The sequence below is a fragment of the Dufourea novaeangliae genome, unplaced genomic scaffold (assembly GCF_001272555.1).
Source record: "Dufourea novaeangliae isolate 0120121106 unplaced genomic scaffold, ASM127255v1 scaffold187, whole genome shotgun sequence".
Taxonomy (NCBI): Eukaryota; Metazoa; Arthropoda; class Insecta; order Hymenoptera; family Halictidae; genus Dufourea; species Dufourea novaeangliae.
This window is the reverse complement of record NW_015374075.1, coordinates 433424-453189: the sequence shown is the minus strand read 5'-3', so window position 1 is coordinate 453189 and position 19766 is coordinate 433424. Positions and strand designations below refer to the sequence as shown.

At 42.0% G+C, this 19766-nt stretch overlaps 1 protein-coding gene across 1 annotated transcript; it reads left to right on the top strand.

The window, feature by feature from the left end:
* Window positions 1-2710: 2710 nt before the first annotated feature.
* LOC107190504 lies at window positions 2711-18868 on the top strand. Its single transcript, XM_015579314.1, has 6 exons — window positions 2711-2982; window positions 6066-6202; window positions 10027-10183; window positions 14827-15058; window positions 17238-17387; window positions 18800-18868. Exons 1-6 carry the CDS (start codon window positions 2711-2713, stop codon window positions 18866-18868), a joined length of 1017 nt encoding a protein of 338 aa, XP_015434800.1.
* Window positions 18869-19766: the final 898 nt, after the last annotated feature.

Here is a 19766-nt window from a genome sequence, read left to right as displayed (position 1 = left end):
AAGGACCGTCATCGTTCCACTTTACGACGCGAACCGGGCCCGCATTTTCCAACCGCCCACACCTATTACCCGAGATTTCATAAAATGCACGGGAATCGTTCCCTTCTGTGCGAAATGCCATCGTTGACTCGAAGAATACCTGAGTTTGTAATTCACCTTCACGCCTCTTTCCTGCAATAATACTTCTCTCTGCTCGATTAAACGATCCTGGAACATCACACGGTTCGTAGTTACACAAATTGTAGCACGTTGAATTGAACGAACCTGTGTATAGAAAGATAAAAAAATAACAGACGACGTATAGGGTGAGGCTGGTGCAGCGTGCAATTAAATTAAAACCTATGCTAATGACGATGGATCTCGACGTGCCGCGCACGGCCTTGTGCATACGTGCCGGCCAGGTGTTAATTGAGGCATAGATCCGTTGGTCAACCGGGACCCGATCGATTGGCACGATTTAGGCGGTCCGTTTGTTCGGTTTGTTTGTTCGAACCTTCCCCCCCCCCCCACACACACACCCACCACCATGTCTGTTTGTTACTATTCTCGCTCGCATCGAATTGCGCGATTTTCAATATGAAAACACGAACGGTACAGATGGAATTTCTGTATATCGTTCGAGTCCCGTTTTTCATGGTTATCGATGACTGATGAGCATTAAATCACGTTTAAATACGCTCGATTCTATGCCAGAGAGGTTAGAGCCGAAGTGGTGTGGGAAGGTTTAAACAAGAGACTTGATTTGTGAGGAAAAAAGCCCTTTTGGTAATTGACAAATTACCGGCATAAAAACCCCCTCTTCAGGGGAAGAAGCATTCGTTATAATAAGAAAAATTGTACGACCTTGTTCTGCACACAGGGGAACGCTCCCAGGACAGCGAGGCCTTTGGTTTCACAGATGAACGCACCCAATGATCCAAGGTGATTCTCGGTGAGATCGAAGAACAGTTGTGGTTGTTGCAGTAAGTTGGTGAACAGCAGGGCTGTGGTTGTTGTTGTGAATTGCATTCAGAGATGGGTTGTATCTTCGAGCTACAGAACGGCTGGGAAGCCCTGTGCACACGAATCGACGAACTTATACCCGACACAAATGGACACTTTTACAGAACACTTAACAAAACCCAGAACGAATGAAAACCGGAATGAACAGCCCCACGTTTCCCTACGCACACCGAAAACTATACAGATAATTTGCAACACCGGTAAACAAAGGAGAGAAATCGCATTCCACGAGCTCAAACACGCACCTAACCACGTTTAAAAATGCACAACGAGACGTTCCCGCGCATGCATCGTTAAGATTACACGCAACCAAGACCGGCGACCAATCAATCCGCCCGGTGACAGTTCACGCGGTCGTCACACAGGTGGCGATCGGCCCCCCCGCCGAGCAGCCAATCACGAACGTCGCATGAGCCTCACGACCCATTCACATCGCAAACACATGTACAATTCACTTGAACAGTAAACTATATAGTTCGTGAGTATTTGCCTTGTCATAGAAAAACGGTTAGTCAGTCGCATTTTAAATTTGCTGCTGGAAGTTTACAGTGTCGTGAATTGTGCTCGTCAACTTCGAACATTTTGGTGAAATGGATCTGATATGGCTGGGAAATTAATCATGAGCGGTTGTGTAACTAAGGCAGACTACCTGTGACAAATACATTGCGGAAAATGTAAGTACAGAATCTCCGATACCAATATCTAAAGATTATAATACAACAGAAATTTCAATTCTGTACTAGAAACTTCACTACGCTAATAATAACACATAACTAGTATTAAACTTCATTAAAACGTTTACCTTACTGTATTTTCCAAGTTAATGGATGCTATGTAATGTAAATGCATAAACATCCACAGTGTAGTGATAAAAGAGTTCGAGAAGATAAACTCGAAATCGCGATTTTTATTGGACAGAATGAAATTAATTTTCATTCGGGAATGCAGGAATTCTCGTACGAAAACGACTGTATTTTGATAATAGGGGAAGAGTAGGCGGAAGGCCGTGCACGGTTTCGCAACTTCCAGCCCTTGAACACGCCGAATGCCTCCGTACTCACTAGTTTACTTGTAGTTTTGCCCCTGTGTACCGTGTATCTGTATGCGTAGTTGCGACTGCTGGGTATCGCGCGTTCCCACGTACCGGGTGACGCGAATATAATCCCTTGAAATGGTCTTCTCCGTACGAGAAAAATTTTCGTAATTTCTATTAACCGAAAACTTGCATTAACGACGGAACTTTGAACGATCCTTCTAATACCAGCAAAATTTTTAGCGGGTATCTAAGTTACTTTTCTTACATCCTCGAGATTAAATTATTCGATGAATTCAGGTAACAGTAGATTTATCTTTCAATTGGAAACGATTGGGAATAGAAAAACCTGACTTCTTTCGACAACAGGATCAGAATCAAATGCTTCCACCTTCTAGAAACCGAGTGGCAGTATACCTAAGGCTCCTTGGATGCCGTAGAAATACCACAACGGGGGACAGTTTCCATCGCGGGAACGAGGAAATTCCGAATCCTTAGCCGGGAAACAACCGTCCCTGACGCGCGACAGAATTCTACACGAATCACGTAACTCCGCCGCGTCGACTAATTGGCCATGGAAATGATAAGATTGCTGGATTGATTGATGCAGTAGGGAGATGGGAGGAGGTTGATGCTTCTTCAAGAAGAAAAAGAACACGACTACGGGTATCGAAGATGGCGATCGGAGACGTCAGATTCACGTGGTCCGAGAGAAAACGCCTTCATCGTATACTGATCGTCGCTGTTTCAACGAACGGCCTCGTCGGTCTTGTTCTGTTCGCGATGGGAACCGTCACCACATTGTCGTACGCTGGAAGATTGAGAACCGAGGAAAGGAGTTTGTTTGATCTGGTGTACAAAACGTTGACGATCTACGGATTGTACGTGCTCGTTCATAGTCTGATGGGCCTGAAGCTCTGTCGGAATTACTTCCGTTATGCAGAAGGGTAACGATCACACGTGACAAGCTGAAAAATCATTATATTGGTACTGAGAGGTAGTTGATTTCTTGCAGGTTACGAAATGAACGATGACAATTTTATTATTCTTACACAACGAGGGAATTTTAATTATTCCATCTGTATTTCTTGTACCCTCTGTGGTTTATTTAATATCGCTACTGTTTATTATTACTGGACTGCGGATGTTTTATGCAAATATTTGTATTTATGGATTAGTTCGTTGAGGTTGGAATCAAAGGAATGTTTATTTACATTGTTAGGGGTTCTGTCAGGCTTTGAATGGAATGGAAGTATCGTTACACGAGGTGAAGCTTTTTACTGTATTGAACTGTGAAAATAATTACTTTTTCTTTGATTGTATATCTGTAGATTCTGTATCGTAATTAATTTTCGTGTCATTTGCAAGGATCGGGTTAGGTTAAATGACAGCCCTTTTTTATCCCCTGTACTCTTGTTCCTGCGCATTTACTTTATGTTTTATTTCAATAATAATATCAGGCATGCCAATAAGTAATCCACTATGTTTTGTTGAGTTCAATATTTATTTTCCGGAAAATCAGAAACTCTTGTCATTTTCCGCCACATTTAAAAAAAAGAAATACAAGATCACAGTTCGAATTAAAATTATTTTACCAGTCTATTCAAGTGAAACTGTAATATACCGCGAAGAATTGAAATTCCTGGAGGTTCCCAATTGTAGGATGTCGAGCGGGGAAAAGAATCGGACACGTCTTAAATATTGAAGTTGTTTATTCTACTGTGTTCGACGGATCGAGGCTGACTGCCTCGTGTCCTCGCATTCATTCTTTATATGTATGCTCTCACAGCACACACATACACACACTATTGCGTTTAGGGCGGCATCGGTCTTTAATCGACGCTGAAACGCAACATTCGTCGAAGCTGGCGGCTCGACAAAATCACGCGCTGACTCCCTCTTTGATGACACCTGATCCGATCGCGATAAGCGCGGTTCCTGTAACCGTTGGTCCGACGCGGGACGCGTAGATTCCTTAGACAATTTAACTTTCACAATGTCTGCTGAGATATATGCTAATAAATTCAATTATTTATATGCACAAATAAAATTTACGAAAGGAGCTATTTTTACGAGACGTACCTTAGTAGTTACAGTTATAAAAGAAAACATCCCTCCCGAAAGGGTTAACGCACATCACAGAATTAAGTAACGCGAATTATGAAGCACAGCTGGCGGTCGTTCGCGAATCGCTCGCAATCAAAGTGCGTGGAACGAAACACTGTAAAAGCTGGACACGTGACGTCGAATCCGAGTCGCACAATACACGGCAAATTGCGAATCAGTCGGATCAGGGCCTGTGATTCCGTGTAAACGTGTTAATGCGAAACTCGGCCGCCGCCGATTTTTCGGTATTTCCCAGGAAGCCACGACGGCGAACCAGGCGAAACTCGCCTGGTCTGAAGCATTCATTAGAGGAGGGGGGATTCGCGTGAATCGCAATTAATTGGCCGGTGTAATCGGGTATACAGGCGAGTTTACACGAAAAAATATCTCCCCTATTGTGCTTCATTTATAGGCGAATGTTTCTTAGTTCAATTATTGGGACCAAAACAATGAGATTTCATCAATTTCGTAAGAATCTCACGAACTGAATCTGAGAGGCGGGGAAAGAAACGGAGAAGAAAACCTTACAGACAGAAAAATAGACAGGGAGAAGTATAGAATCTGAAACAAGAAACGAAAAGAAACAGAGACGAAGACAGAAGAAGCCAACGGGGTGGTTCAGATTCGCCTTGGAATCGACCTCTCGGGGGTGTTTTTCTTAATTTTCCAAGGGCCAGAAGGGATGACTGGCGCGGATTGGAAAACTGGGGGCCGGGATTGCCGAAGGCCAATCGATTTGTCAGAATTTTCGAGTAATTCCGCGGCGGTGGCTATTCGTTTGTTTTAATTACCATTTCCTCGTTAACGTGTCCGCGCGGTTTCGTTTCGCGGCCCGAAATTTTCGCGCCAGTTCAGGCCCGTGCTCGATATACGACCTCCGAGAAATCGGATGGGACAGGTGGAATTAGTCTTGGAGGGTTTCGAATTAGTCTTTGGGGATAAAAAATGAACTGGTAAAAACGACGATGTCTGATCTTCGGAGCTGTTTTAAGTATCGGAATTTAATTGCTTTAGTGTGGACTTTAGCCTGGAATGGAACTAGATACGAATATAATTGTTAGAACGAATAGAATTGTTTCAAATTTTGAAATCATTTGTTCTTCGGAAATGGGAAGTGCGCCAAAAATAGACGTAAAACGTAAGTACGTTGGATACTAAAAGTGAATATTTTAAAACGTAATACCTAGTAAAATATAATTTTCATTTCGGGTCATATAGACCCGAGGAGAACACCAAGGTTAAATTACCGATGCCTGTCTTGTCTAATTGTTATTTTCTTAGGTCGACTATTGCTACGGTATATTTTCTAAGCGACCCGAACGAACTGTTTTTTCTTTTTTACTGAAGGCACCCTCTATTTCGGGATGTTCACACGTCGAGAAACTGTGTTTATCGACGTTCCATTTAAACCGTCCATAATTTTTTGTGAAACTTTTACCTGGTACCATTTATGAAAGCTACAATTCAACTAATAGTATACACACCAGATGGCAGAACTTTCGTGACATTGCAAGAATAATAAACTAAAGGAAAAACATCTGCGCCCGAATTCACATACGCCCCTCTGCTTTGTAGTCTGATCCCCACTCTAACTGCAGGCGAATGATAAATCGTAGACAATCGTTTCAGTCGCTCTGAAAGTTTACTCGTGTGAAGACGAGTTTGAGCGTTTATGTGAAAAATGGAGCACAGTTCGCGAGGTCAGACAATAAAGTTTCGAGAGGAATTCATTTAAAAGTTTTATTTCGAAGTGAAATGCGTGTGTACAGTCTCGTGTCGAGTACTTTGAAGGCGATGGCCTAGTTTCTGTGTGGAATTTTTCAAATTAAATTTTTGAATTAATTATTCTGCAAACGTTATTCGCGCATCTCGTAAAAAACTGACAATATTTTTAGTGACAAGAGGGTGATTTCGTTGGTTTTAGATCATGGTCGAGCCTGAGGTTGTTCGTTTGGACGATTTTGGGAGTGATCGGGGCGTTAGTGGGATGCTTCATGGCCAGTGTGTGCTTCTCGACCGCAGAACAATTGGTGCTTCAGGTTCGCGAGTCTCTCTTGGAAGGTAATACTAACTGTTATTTTTTATAAAGTTTTTTATTACTTTGACACAGTACAAATCATCGTGTTTCTGCTGACACACTTACAGCTGGATAACTTATCGCGTATATACTTTAATGTTAAGACATCTGTTGTATACAAAGGAAACGTGATATTCCGTGGAAATAATATAATTGAATGTAATTGAAAAAAGTCATTTCAAATGTTCGAAAGTCCAAATACCTGCGAACGACAGGTATACATGAAGGTTTAATCGAAAATTTTCTTTCATTCAGTCGCATAAACGCTTTCTACACCCCAAGATTATATAAAATCGTTGATATACTAATTACAAGATGAACAACCCATTCAAACCTGAAGTTTCTTCTAATAGTAAACAAAATATTTGATTACACATTTTAACTCAGTTGACTGTTTAGATGCTATTTTCTTTTAAAAAAAGACTTTTTAAATTTCTTTTAATAAGGTTTAGTTGTTCAATTCTTAATTCACGAGATCTACCAGAAATATTCAAAGCATAAAAAAATTCAAATTTATAAAAATATATGGATCTGCAACACACTGTGTACCTAATGGTGTGTGTGAAACTGTACGAAACTTCGTGTAGGTACACAAATGTGACCAGCGTGTCTGAAAGGGTTAATATAGTACACGTAAATGTTCCACAGAAAGATTCGTTCCAATTCTAAGGAGCCACCGACAGAAATCCTCGTTTACGTAATCATCGCGAGATGAACATCGCGCGTTTAACGTGTCAGAGACGGGGGACGGTGGAGAGCGCGTCGGAGCGTAGTTTATCGCGAGCAAACGTTTCGAATACCGAAGAGAGATCCTGTCGTGCCGTATCTACTCATTAAGTAGGTAGACACCAAACGAGATTTCCATCAGTAATTTCCACGGGACGACGTCGGCGACGGCTTCGACCGCCGATTTGCATATTATGCCGAGTACAGTATTTCGCCGCGTGCCGTTTTCACCATCTGTGTCTGCCATACGGACGGATTCGTTGGATCCGCGTGCATCACGCTAACCGTACTGCATGTCCTCCTCTGTACCGTGTGTGGACTTTACCTCGAGGTGATTACGCGCGGATCTAACAATCTCTTATATCTACCAAACACTGGAATTTAAATCTTTCGTATTCTCCTGTGTGAAACAGAATGACGTGAACATTTTTTTTTGTATATCTGGGGATTGGAAAGTGAAAATGAATATTAAGATAATTTGTAATATTGCAGATTATGCTTATGTCGGGTCTACGTTAGATGTATGTAATTAGAATTATACCTCCTTGTACAGGGTAATACAAGAAAAGGGTTCATAAATTCTACGTTGTGAATGATAAAAAGAAACAGTGATAAATCCTGTCGAAAACTTTCTGTAACCAGGAAAAGAGGAAATTACTTTTTCGACCTATGTTTATCAGGACATTTTCGTCATTTGACAAGTACTATAGAAGTTATGAACTCATTTTTGTATCACCCTGTAGGTTCATTGTTCAGAACCAAGAACCTACAGGGAACTGGGTTTTTAATTATCTCAGTGAAATAGAACCGTCACTGGTCAGATCAGCATGACAGATATGACTTACTGTCAGTTAACTGCAAACTGTTACAGATTATGCATACGAATAAGATTTACATAAAATAAAACATTCCACGATTTCCCAGGGAACTTGGGTACCCCCGAAAATATCAATTTTTTTACAGTCCATAGATTTGTACAGAACCTCAGTAGTACCCTCAGGCAATTTTTCATTTTTACTGATATTCGATTCCTTCAGGCTGAAACCGCCCCTTAACGTGGGTTGTCCTATTTTCCTCTGTATATCTTGAAAAATCCCCCGTTTCAGAACTGTGTGAGAAGACTTTCACGATTTTTTCGCCACGCTCTGACGCAATAAAATTCAATTTCCTTGGGTTTCTTAATGAAGAACGAGGAAGTGGTATCAAGAAAAATGGCGTAACAGTGGGGCGCGCGATCGCATGAATCTCAATTGTTCGATGAGACCACTTTATCTTCGCGAGGGGCCAGGGGTAAAAGAGGGAGAAAGGTATTCGCCGGTGAAGCGATATCAAATTTCCACAGGATCGCGGTTCTGGCTCGCGGTAATACACACGGAATGTTTCACATTAACGTATGACTCTCCGATATTTTATACCCCGTCGGAAATTCATCATATGCGAGGAGGAAGAGGCCCGAAATTCCGGGACGGTGAAACAGGCGGGGGGAAAAATTTAAATTTGCGCGAGCTGGTCGAAGTCGTTTCCGGGGGATATCATCGGATTAATTAAAAACCGTCTGTCGAAATAATTAAATATCGAGCGTGCCAATTATACACGCGTGTCGGAGCGGCGCAGTTTTCAATATTTCCACTATTGAACGTCGACAAAGGACACGATCCACAGCTTCCTTTATGATCCGCAGTTCCCCAGTTCCGTGAACGGACTGGTTGTTCTCCGTCCAAACATTTCTGATATTTTTTAGGCTACCTGGAACTATTTTCGAATGAAATTGTACTATATTCTGTACTCTAAAAGAATGAAGGGCTTAAGGCTAAAGTCTGTCTATAGAAACGTGGCTAGGCACTGATAACGCGCTTCATTGTGTATAAAAATGTATCGTATGGTGATACAATACGATGATACAGAATAGTGATATGATACGAGGATACGTAACAAATGGCTACTCACCTTAACACGTTGACTGTCATAATTAAAAAAGCCGTACGTATCCAGGCACGCATCAATTCGTTTTCTAAGTCATAAATCAGCAAACATATAAGACGGCTAGTTAATAGAGGCTGTTTGTGTTGTTCTAAATTATACTGTGATATTTATTTTACGGAAAATTTTGTAACTATATTTATAAAGTGATAAAAACCATGGTCCTTACTCCAACTAGTTGAAAAGTCTCGTCATTGGTCAGACCACGAGAATACAATCATTAATCCTGAATAAACACTCAATTTTTATGAACATTCACATCTTTAGGACCAAATTGGAGAGGAAAAGCACTTGAACCTATATTTATCTATTATTTCAATGTAAAATATACAGGAATCTGTGCAAATTGTTACGGTATAATACTTCTACACTCTATTACACTGTCACACGTTTCTCCTAGTGTTTTTCCCCACAGATTCAGCAACCTCCCAGAAACAGCTTCCTTCTATGCTCTATAATTTCACACAGAAGGATTCACCGTGAACCCTTCCGAGAATTGATAATAACATTTAATGGCACGCGAGTGTTGTTAAATGCGTTTTGAAATACCGTGAAATTGCAGTCGGGGGTAAGTACTTCCCGACGCAGCCTCTTCGCCGCGTAAATCTTTAAGAGACCCGCAGCTCTGTAATCGCCACTCTCTATTCTCCCGGCAACGTTCCACGACACTTACGATCCCCAACAGAACTTTGACCCTAGTAGCTTCCCTTCGATGCGCCGCGACGCCCAACGAACACGACTCTTCAGCGCGTAATTAGTCGCGGGTCACATCTGAGCTTGGAACTCCGTTCCTTCGAGTCACTTATCAAAGTTCCGCGTTCGCGTAAATAGTCGTCCGAAAGGAAATATAATTTTGACTTTGGACAAACTTCTGACACGAGGACTGAGGAGGGCTCATGTGTCAGAATTTCGCCCGAATTTCGAACTGTGAGCAACACCCACACTGCGACTTTGACTCAAAAATTGAGATTGGAATAGGATTATTTAGGATTTTATTTGAAATATTGAAGCATATTAGTGAATATCCTAATTCTTTTGAACGTTGTATCTATAATGTTGCCGAACGTTTATAGATGCACGAGATCGATTATTCTGTCGGTAGGCATGAAGAAGTACTTCACGGACGTGACATGGAAACGCGGAATAGATAGTCTGCAGGTCAATTTGCGATGCTGCGGGATAGATTCGTCCGATGATTGGCACAAGACGTACTGGCTACAGAGGGAACTTCTTGTGCTGGATTCCCCGGATATCTTGAAGTAATTATCAGTTAATTATTTGGGAACAATCGAGGCTCTGTATCGGTGTCATTATCGACGTCGTAAAATCCATATTATCCTGTCCGTGCTTATCGGGGCATGATCATACCGCCTGATTTCCATGTCTATTCACAGACACCGTGGATCTTATCGTTGAATAATTCAGAAGCTCAACCTATTGCATCGTAAAGGCTGCTAATTTGACGTTGAAAAAAATTATCGCTATTTAAACTACTTACAAAAAAAAAACTCACCAAGTCTACCGTTGTCTCTACTTTACGAACAGATTTTCAAAAAAGACAGGAAGAGTCTAGTGTTATTAGAATTTGGAATATTAATTTATATAAACAATTTTATTTCACATTTTCGACTCATTGTTTCACGTAGAATCATCCCCATTTCCGGTTGCACCAGAAGCTACCGACCACCCTGTATAAATGAATAAGTTCATTAATGTATCGATTTGTATATTTTCCACAAGCTCTCCTTTTTACCAAAAAGTTAATATTCCGTTCACACATCTATTCACAAGCTAAAAACTGATTTATATTGAAATCAAATTAACGTGCAATCATCCGAACGAAATTCCAAAGATGCTATATTTTTCATATTTTGTCCACGCCACCCTTGGATTCCCCAGCTTTCGTCCACCATCTTTACCCCCGTACCGTACGATAATAATTACAACATCCCGGCAGCCCGCTGAGAAACAAATTCCACGTGGAACTTTAATGGAAACGCAGAAAGTATGCCAGGATTTTAATTACAACTGCGCCCTCCAAGCGCGACACAGGAAACGAACATTTTCACTTGTGACGACCGCCACGGGGGTGGTTAAAAACGCTTTCAGACCGACCACGGTTATCCAAAAGTGTTCAGATAAATAGAATCGATATCCCCTTACGATTCCATCAGTGTGTCCATTTCCAAAAAAGGATACCACAGATCCCAGTTCTCGAGGGTGGGAGGTGAAACAAGACAGGAACGTCCCCGTTTCTCTTCCCTTTCGAGGAGCTCCCTCGTCCGGTATTCCACGCCTTCCAGGCAATGCTTCCAAAAAAAAGGATTTAAAACGCTCGCGATAGAGTGCTCGCCAGATTATTTCCACGTGGTCCGTACCCTCTACCTTAGGAACGAGGAGGCTGTGTGTGCTTTTACGAGAACCACCGTCAGGAACGCCCACTTAGAAGCAATCTCCATTTGGCTGCGTACCTGGAGAAGGAGCCTAGAGACAGTGATATGTTGGCTACTTTCTTTAATCGTCCTAGTTTGATCTATTAAGCCGTGAAACAGTGTATATTTTTCACTTGTTTCTTCGGTGATTCTTGTAACGTGTAGTGATGGATTTTTGTCGAAGCGACTTCGTCAGTTTCCCTTAATTTTGTAGAGGTTTAAACTCTTAGAACTGTAAGATTTTAACTTTAGAGCAGTGGTGGATATTATTCCGATGATCAGGTTGTTTATTTTTGCATTAACGTACAGTGACTCACGTGTTTCGTGAACAGTGAGCCTCTCTAAGTAGTGAATCGAACAAGAAATGATAGATCAGTTCTTTGCATGACGAATAAATATAAAAAATATACCCAGGGAGCATTGAAGTTTTGTAACTTCGATGTACTGAATTTTCCACCGAATATTAATTCTGTAAAAAGAGCCACAGATTGAATCTTTGTGGACACGATGCTAATGGACGTTAATCCACCAGGAGGAAATTTTAATAGAAACCAAGGGTCTATTTCGTCTGATCTTTAAAAAATCGTGCACGCTACACGAATTGCAATGACGTGTACGTAGTTTTCGACCATATGACGTTGCTGTCCGTACTTACCGCCCCGGTAATTACCTGATAGTTAGGTTTCCAGAGGCTGATATACGCCCGCATTATGTCCCCGCTGGTAATACGTTCAATAATAAAGGGTTAATAGCGCGTTCTGAACGGAAGCCTTTGTGTCGCGGGCTGGTAATCGCAGGTAGAGCAGTGGGTTATCGATTTCTCGTTATGTTAATTGCGGAATTATACCTTCGTGTGAATCGATCCCTAGCCTCGGCGACGCCGCAACTATGCAGGAATGTCAACCGACTCCGTCGAGCCCATAAAATCACTAGATATTATATTGCAACAAGGGAATATTTGGGAAATCGTAGAGCCGTCAAATAGGAGCTAGAAACATTAACTCTTTTAGATTCTTGTCTAGAATGTGTAACCATTATTCACGAGAAAATCGAAGTTCCACGTTAGAACTGTATGGACAGATGCTTCTATAGCATGTCTGACCATTTCCTGCTATTTCTACTTACTGCAGACATTACCCACGGTACTGCATTATATTTTTTCCTATCGTACTATCATACACCTTTGTTTATACTTAATTAACACAATTTAGGGTTCGGCGCAAATTATACCTGGGTAGCTTAGTTATTCAAAGGAGTATACGAAAAGTGAAAAATAAAATCCCCATTGTATTTACAGTGGATAATAAAATTATTCTAAACACCTGTATAATTTGACGATTTCACGATTTTAACTACGTTCTTTATAATTATTCAGACGATGTCTTTCAATAACAACCCGTTCCTAGAACTGCTCGCCCCTAAAGTCCCAAATACAGACAGTTATCACGAATTTACTGTACATAATTGTGACTTTATTTCTACACAAATATAAATATGTGCTCGTGCGTCCCATCGTAATCGAGTATATTAAACTTCTATTGGTGTCTATATTACGCAACAATTCGATATGAAATATTCCTCACAGCTGTTGAATATAATACACCGTGTTATGAACCTGACAAAGACTTCACAAAGCTCTCTATATGCCCACTTTCCCAGAATTTCCATATTCACGGTTAATCGTCTGTCGTCCGCGGTCGAAAGATTAACGCGATTACACGAGCAAGGAAACACGCAGATCGATGGCCGCGCGTTTAATTACCCGTGCAGCAGCCGGCGTATCGGACGCAGAGGGTGGAGAAGGTGGTGACGGTTCTTGCGGTGAGGGAACGACGGTCCCCCGTTTCACTCGAAAACTTTCCTCGGAAAGCCACCGCTGAGAAAGCGGCCGGAGGGACACGCGACACGGCTCGCAGCTCATTCCGGACTTTCGCGGACATGCTCGCGGACAAGTTCGAATTAGCAAGTTCAACAACTTGCGGAATGCGCGATTGGTTGGCCTGCCGGTCGACGACGGGCGTGCCTTGAACCGGAACAGTGACGACCACTGAGCGTGGAAACTTTGTGGACGTATACCGATCGTCGATTTTCTCCGAGCCAAAATTAAAATCTTATTCCATGGCCAGGACGAAACAGACGAACGGTTTCCAAGACTGGTTTTTTTTTCGTTTTATATAGGGGAGAGAAAGACTTGGTCCTTTGCGAAGCTTTTACGCGAGAAGTTTTTGCCCCCGCCGTCTCGGGGATGATTGGACACCGCGTCTACGACGTGGAACGCTTTTACTTTGGTAACGGTGTAACTTGACGGAAGTTGTTACATTTGTACGTGAGTAGACTGGATGTGAGTAGATGGTAGGGGAAGGATTGTTTTGTTCTAGCAATAAATATTTGGGTCAAAATGGGCTCTCTCCGGTCTTGGGAGATTCAGATGACTTGTCGAGAGTGTTCTATAAAAGTGTGGTCGACGGAGATGTTTTTCCTGATAGATTGGTAGAATGCAGGGTTTCGATAGATTGATGATCTGGAAGGGTCAGTGTTGGTTGGAAGGGGCTAATACCATAATAATGAAAAGATTGTTCTTAAGTTTATATTTTTCGAAATTTCGATGTATTTTAAAATGGGACTGCATATTTTTATCATCGTTACGTAATAGTGACTTTGAGCACAAAAAAATCATTATCATCTATTATTATTATTACTACATTGAGCATGAAAAATAATTTATCGTCTACAAAAATGTATCGAAGTTGATAGACATCCTAGTTAGCGTGTGTTAAAATAATTTGTTCTATAATAAAATAACTGTTTCATTTATTTAAATCTACTCCCATACTTCTGTAGATTTCTCGTACCCAAGTTCATACTATTATAGGTCATTGGATTGGCCTTGACTTCAACTATTACGTCAACATGATAAAAATATGTAGTCTATCATTTAAAAAAACAAACGTCGACGACAATATGACCTTCAGAAATTTCTTTTTGCCAATGACAATATTTATCCCATCCAATTAAATAATATTCTCCTCTCACATTTTAGTTTATCGTCAAAAACAAATGAGATATGTAAGGTGGTAACGTTAGGTGGGACACCCTAATGTATTTATTGGAATTTTTCTAGAAATAAGTTACCCGTCCGCAAAAGGTTAATTGAACGCTTTGATTACAAGAATTTCTCAGAGTTTCTTTCGGGAATTCTCCCCATCAGACTTGGTCTTCTATGTAACAGCTACAATCCGCAAACTATCGCGAGACTTTCCAACTATTCGAGGTTCAGTTTTCCAAAACGACTCTCGCGACGGACAAGCGTCTGAGAGGGCAGAACGGTATCCGGTACCGTTTCTACCGAGACGATTCCTCGGGAACGACTCTCAGTCGTAGAGTGAAGATGGTCTGTGTGTATGTCTGTGTGGACGGTCGATACGTGAGAACGGAACTCGACACGTACAACATTGGGAATCCCGTTTCAGGTACGCCGAGTTGGACGGTCGCGTGACGCCGCCGGTGGTCCCGTGGAGTTGCTGTCGAACGGACGTAAAGGGCCCGTGCTATCACGATCCCCTTCAGCTGACGAATCCCGAACAGAACTCCACTTACCTAGGGAGCCTGTACGCTCGTGGCTGTCTGGTCGTCATCAAGACCATGCTGAACGGCACCCTCTATTCCGTGGTGCCGTTGATCGTGCTTCTGTTCGTGTTGCAGGTGAATCAATAATAACGGAGGCCCAGATCAAACAATCGTGCGCGAAATCAATCGTTCGAATACAGTGTCCTCGAGGACGGGGTAAGAGGTATCGATCTGGGGACGAGGAAACACCCGAATCGAACGAAAATTCAGATGGTCGAATCTTCGTTGGCTGCGCACGTATTGCAGTTGGGTGATTGTTGAAGCGTTTGAGTTAATTTATTGTTGATCGAGTCGGTGAATTATTCTGGTGACGATGATTCGTGGGAATTTGGTGGTCACGCAGGAGGTCAGACTAGGTGGATCGAGGTGTGATCCGAGTTGTTCTGTAACGTAATTTTAACACCGTTGACTGCCACAGTGAAAAAGGGTCGTATGTAGCCAGACACGCGCATATATGCGTTTATATTGCGATATTAATTTTACGCACAAATTTTGTAACGGTGTTTAAATAATTCAGCCTGTTTGCAAGGTACCAGTTACCTATATTTAGATGGCATGGTAGTCAAAGTGTTAAAGAAAGACTGTAAGTAGAAATACCATAGAGATCTAGATAGTTTTTCGGATCCTACAAAGAATTTGTGTAGTATACGTATAAGGTAATTAACGATAGAAGCAGAAATGAACCAAAGAGACTTCATTTAGAATTAGAACAATACAATTTATTACATCTAGGACAAGAGATATTGTCATTGAGAATAAAAATGTATAATTCATTCTGGAGCTTTTATCCACGACCGAATTCTAGTTTCGCGATCATTTATAGACGCACAGTTATTTCTATTGGCGGCGAATTCGGCTCGATTAACGGAAGCCTCGACACCGAATAAATGTTAACAAATATTCACATTGATGGTCTGAGAGCTTTCCCCGTGAATATGGAATAAATAATGGTAACACGAACGGCGCTCTCGACCCTGCCAGGGGAACGGAATAGACAGGGGATTATCAGATTCATTCGACGTTATTGATTGCCCCGGCGCGATGATACCGTGCGTCATCGATACTGGCGGAACCCCCGTAATATTTTAAGGGGAACGCTCCGATTTTCGCGTTGAATACCCGCCGATTCGATTCCATAATTCATATTTAGCCGCCCGTGGCGAAAGGAACTTGGAAGTTTTATGATGTTTCATGATGTTGTTTGTTTTTTTTATGCCAGAACGCTCGAAAATTCACCCTCTAATTGTGAATGATCGCTGGCTACACACGGTCGATCGTCGAGGCAATCAGAAAATTATTCTTTCCGCGACTCCTGTGTAACATTGTAACCAAGATGGATTCGAGACTAAGTCGGACAAGAAAGGAACGTTCCACGGGCAGGGAAGCTCGCGTGCCCGTGGCTCGTTTTGCTCGGCCAATTTAATTCCGGTTCCACCGTTCTACGGGCCGAGGCACTCGAGCCTTGATATCATTAAGCCGTGGTCTTAATAGTCGCGGTTAATTAAAACAGATCCAGCCGTTAATGTTTTTTCTTCCTTTCGTCAAACGATACATTTATCCAATTTAATGTCGAATCCCGCCACCGTGACGTACGAAAAATCGACGGTCAGTTTTTGATCGTTATTCCATGAAAGGTCGTCTTGGATCTCGTTTTGCTTTCTATACATTCGGTCTTTTCAAAGGGAACGACCAAGTGCAATGTGTGTCAAACTATTTCTTCACGGTGGTCATCAAATCCCACTCATCCCCACCACTCCCTCAAACAAACTACCATGAACAGTCTACGGTCAATAATTGAATATTCCCGTCCCGAAATAATTGGCAGACTCGTTAACAACGAAACCCACCTAAAGCACGTTTCACCGCGCGTAGAACAACACCTATTCAAATTGCAACTCCATGTAACCCGTATTCAAACTCCACCGCTTCGATTAATGCCTACAGATCGGTGCAATTCTACTAAATAAATAACATGCACCGCCAAATAAACTGCACCCCTAGATCATTCCGTTCAACGTGGCAGCCAACGAAAATCTTCGAAAATTAATATCGAGGTACGAGAAAATAAATCTATGAAACATAGACCTGCAAACCTCTCAAAATAAAGAAGTCTCTTCTCCAGGCCGAGTCGTAAAAACGAAAAACAGTGTTTTACGAGTGGGTCTTTGACGTGAATAGCAAACATTGTAAAAAGTGGAACGAAAGGGATGTGTGATCGTGACGTCACGTATGAGGTAACGATGAAACGTTCCAGGTCGTCGTGACCGTGCTGTCGAGGCTCGACTTTACTGCCGCGAGAAATGCAGTCGCGCTGGGAAACCGTAAGAGAGGATCGCCAGGCTGGCTCTACGGACGCCTCGATTTCGGGAACGCTGCTGGACCTAATCTCTGTCAGATCGAACGGGTTAGTGAACCGAACGAAATCAATCGTTAATGGGCGAGCCGTGAGTCGATCGTTTTCCGACTGCGCTTGGAACAAAGTCAAGGGGTGATGCTCGGAGCTACAGTTACAGAGACGAAATTACTCTTGATCGGTTAAACGTAGGGTATTCTGGGTATTTGTTCTTATTAGTTTATGACAGAAAGGTGGAACGATTGTGATTAATTAGCTAGTACGCTAAATCTTCGATCGCTGCTTGAAACTCGGGACCGTGCAGTTATCGTAGAGGACCACGATTCCAGATAAAGTTCAAAGGAATCTTGTCATCTGATCGCTGGACTAGCTCAACTGAACCAACACCCGAATTCAGAAAAGAATCAACTGTTCCATAAACACACCGATAATATCGATTTATCGTAAACGCGTTACAAATTGTTTATTCGAAACTATTTCCGTCGGTACTATCGAGAAACGATAATTAACCGTGAACTCAATATAACCACATAATTACAGTCCCTTGATACCTTCCAAAAACTCCCTACAACATCACGATCTGATGTTAAAATATTAAGCAGATTCAGCGATTCGTCATACACGAACTCGTTCTCTAAGCGTCAGCAACTTATGCAGTTGGGTTGAAACAAAAAAATTACTAATTATATGATGCAGTTAAATATTCTGCTCGCGACTGCTTACGTGGCTCAGACAGCTCCGTTTTCCCGCGCTGAATTACGGTCTGGGTTGCTCCCCTAATTTTCAAACGGTACATGTATGTGTGACTGAGAGTCGGGGGTGCCTCGCGTACAAGCCAGGTGAAAAGAGGCTACGAAGTAACTTTCTAACTTCGCGAGAAATATTTGCAGAACGAAGTTCCCTGCGGCTGCTCGCGGGCCAACACTTCGCCCAAGTGCCGGGTCGGTGGGTAAAGAGTGGTGAGAAAAGGGAACAGTCCGAGAAATTTTATTAGGGAGCGTGATGAACGAAAGTTTAACAACTACGCGAAGACTTCCACGCGCTCTTGAATCCTATTTTTACGGTCTAACGGTGTTATAATAATAGGACTCGAGGAAAAAAATTATTAATTGTGTCGGTGATCATGAAAGTGGTGTGAGTCGTGTATTTGTTTCGAAAATTCTTTCATGATATTGAAATATAAATTGATGTTACATCAAATATGGGAAAATCTCCATTTTTCTGCTTTACTGACTTATACCACTTTCATAATTATTGGAAAAAGGGTGAGGACCATTCTTTACCTGTTATAAAATTTGAATACATATGGAAGTATTTTTTTTATTGTAGATTCGTATCGTGTAGTAATCGTAACGTATGCGTAAAAAATTTGGAGCAAATGTTGAGATTTGAGTTTAGATTCTCTAAGAAGGATTTTCACCCGCTTCTTAACGTATAATATTGCCTTCTTTAAAATTTCACAGAAGAACAGCGGTCGCGGGGACTCGATGATCGACCTCAAGCCCCTAGTTTATTCGAGCGACACGGAATAAAATCGCTAGGAACGATCCCACGTCGGTCTGCATGCAGCCAGACGTAACTCGAAGCAATCATACTTTCGCGCCTGATCGCTCGCATGAAAATTTTGACCTCTTTATAACGTACAGGGCGATCCAACCCCGTAAGCTCTGTGTTTCAGTGTCCCACGTTGCATGAGTTTAACTGAAAAGAATCTATCAACGGAAGATTGAAAGAATATTCGTTGTCGTCTAGGTTGAATTTTCTTTATATCATGGTGAATTTGTATTCTTTGATCCAATGAGACGCACGAAGATTGATTAACGAAATTTTCTAGAAAGATGAAGTTAAAAACTCGGGCGACGAATTACCAAAATCAATTGACATTCCTATCACTCGAAATAATATTTACAAGATATTTACAAAACATTTATAAATCCCACATGAGTCCTTTGTGTTACAATTTAATCCATGCAAAATCTGCGAGAAATCATCAAAGGTGACCACCGACTAACGGATCGCCCTGTAGATCGTAGCCCGAATAAACTGTTAATATCGATCACGTCGTACAATCGATCGTAAAAATCGCCGAACGACTGAGGCCAGCGTGGCCCGAGGGCTTTTATCGAAATGAAAAACCATCGAAGAGGTTGAGGGTTGGGAGGGGGTGGCGTTTAACGAAGTGACCCAGCCGTGGGGATTAATCGATCATCGATCACGATACATTCGGAACGCGGCCTCCGTGGAACAAACAAGCCCACAAGGAGGAAGGGTGGACGATAAGATAAGGGGCTCGGTTTGGATTTCTTTTCCTCCGTTGGTCCGTCGCCGAGATCCGACGATAGCTTTCACTATGATTACCGGAACCGGTTAATCGAGTCGCCCTACTAAATCCCTCGTTTCCCCGACCGGTATCGTATCGACCGATCGATG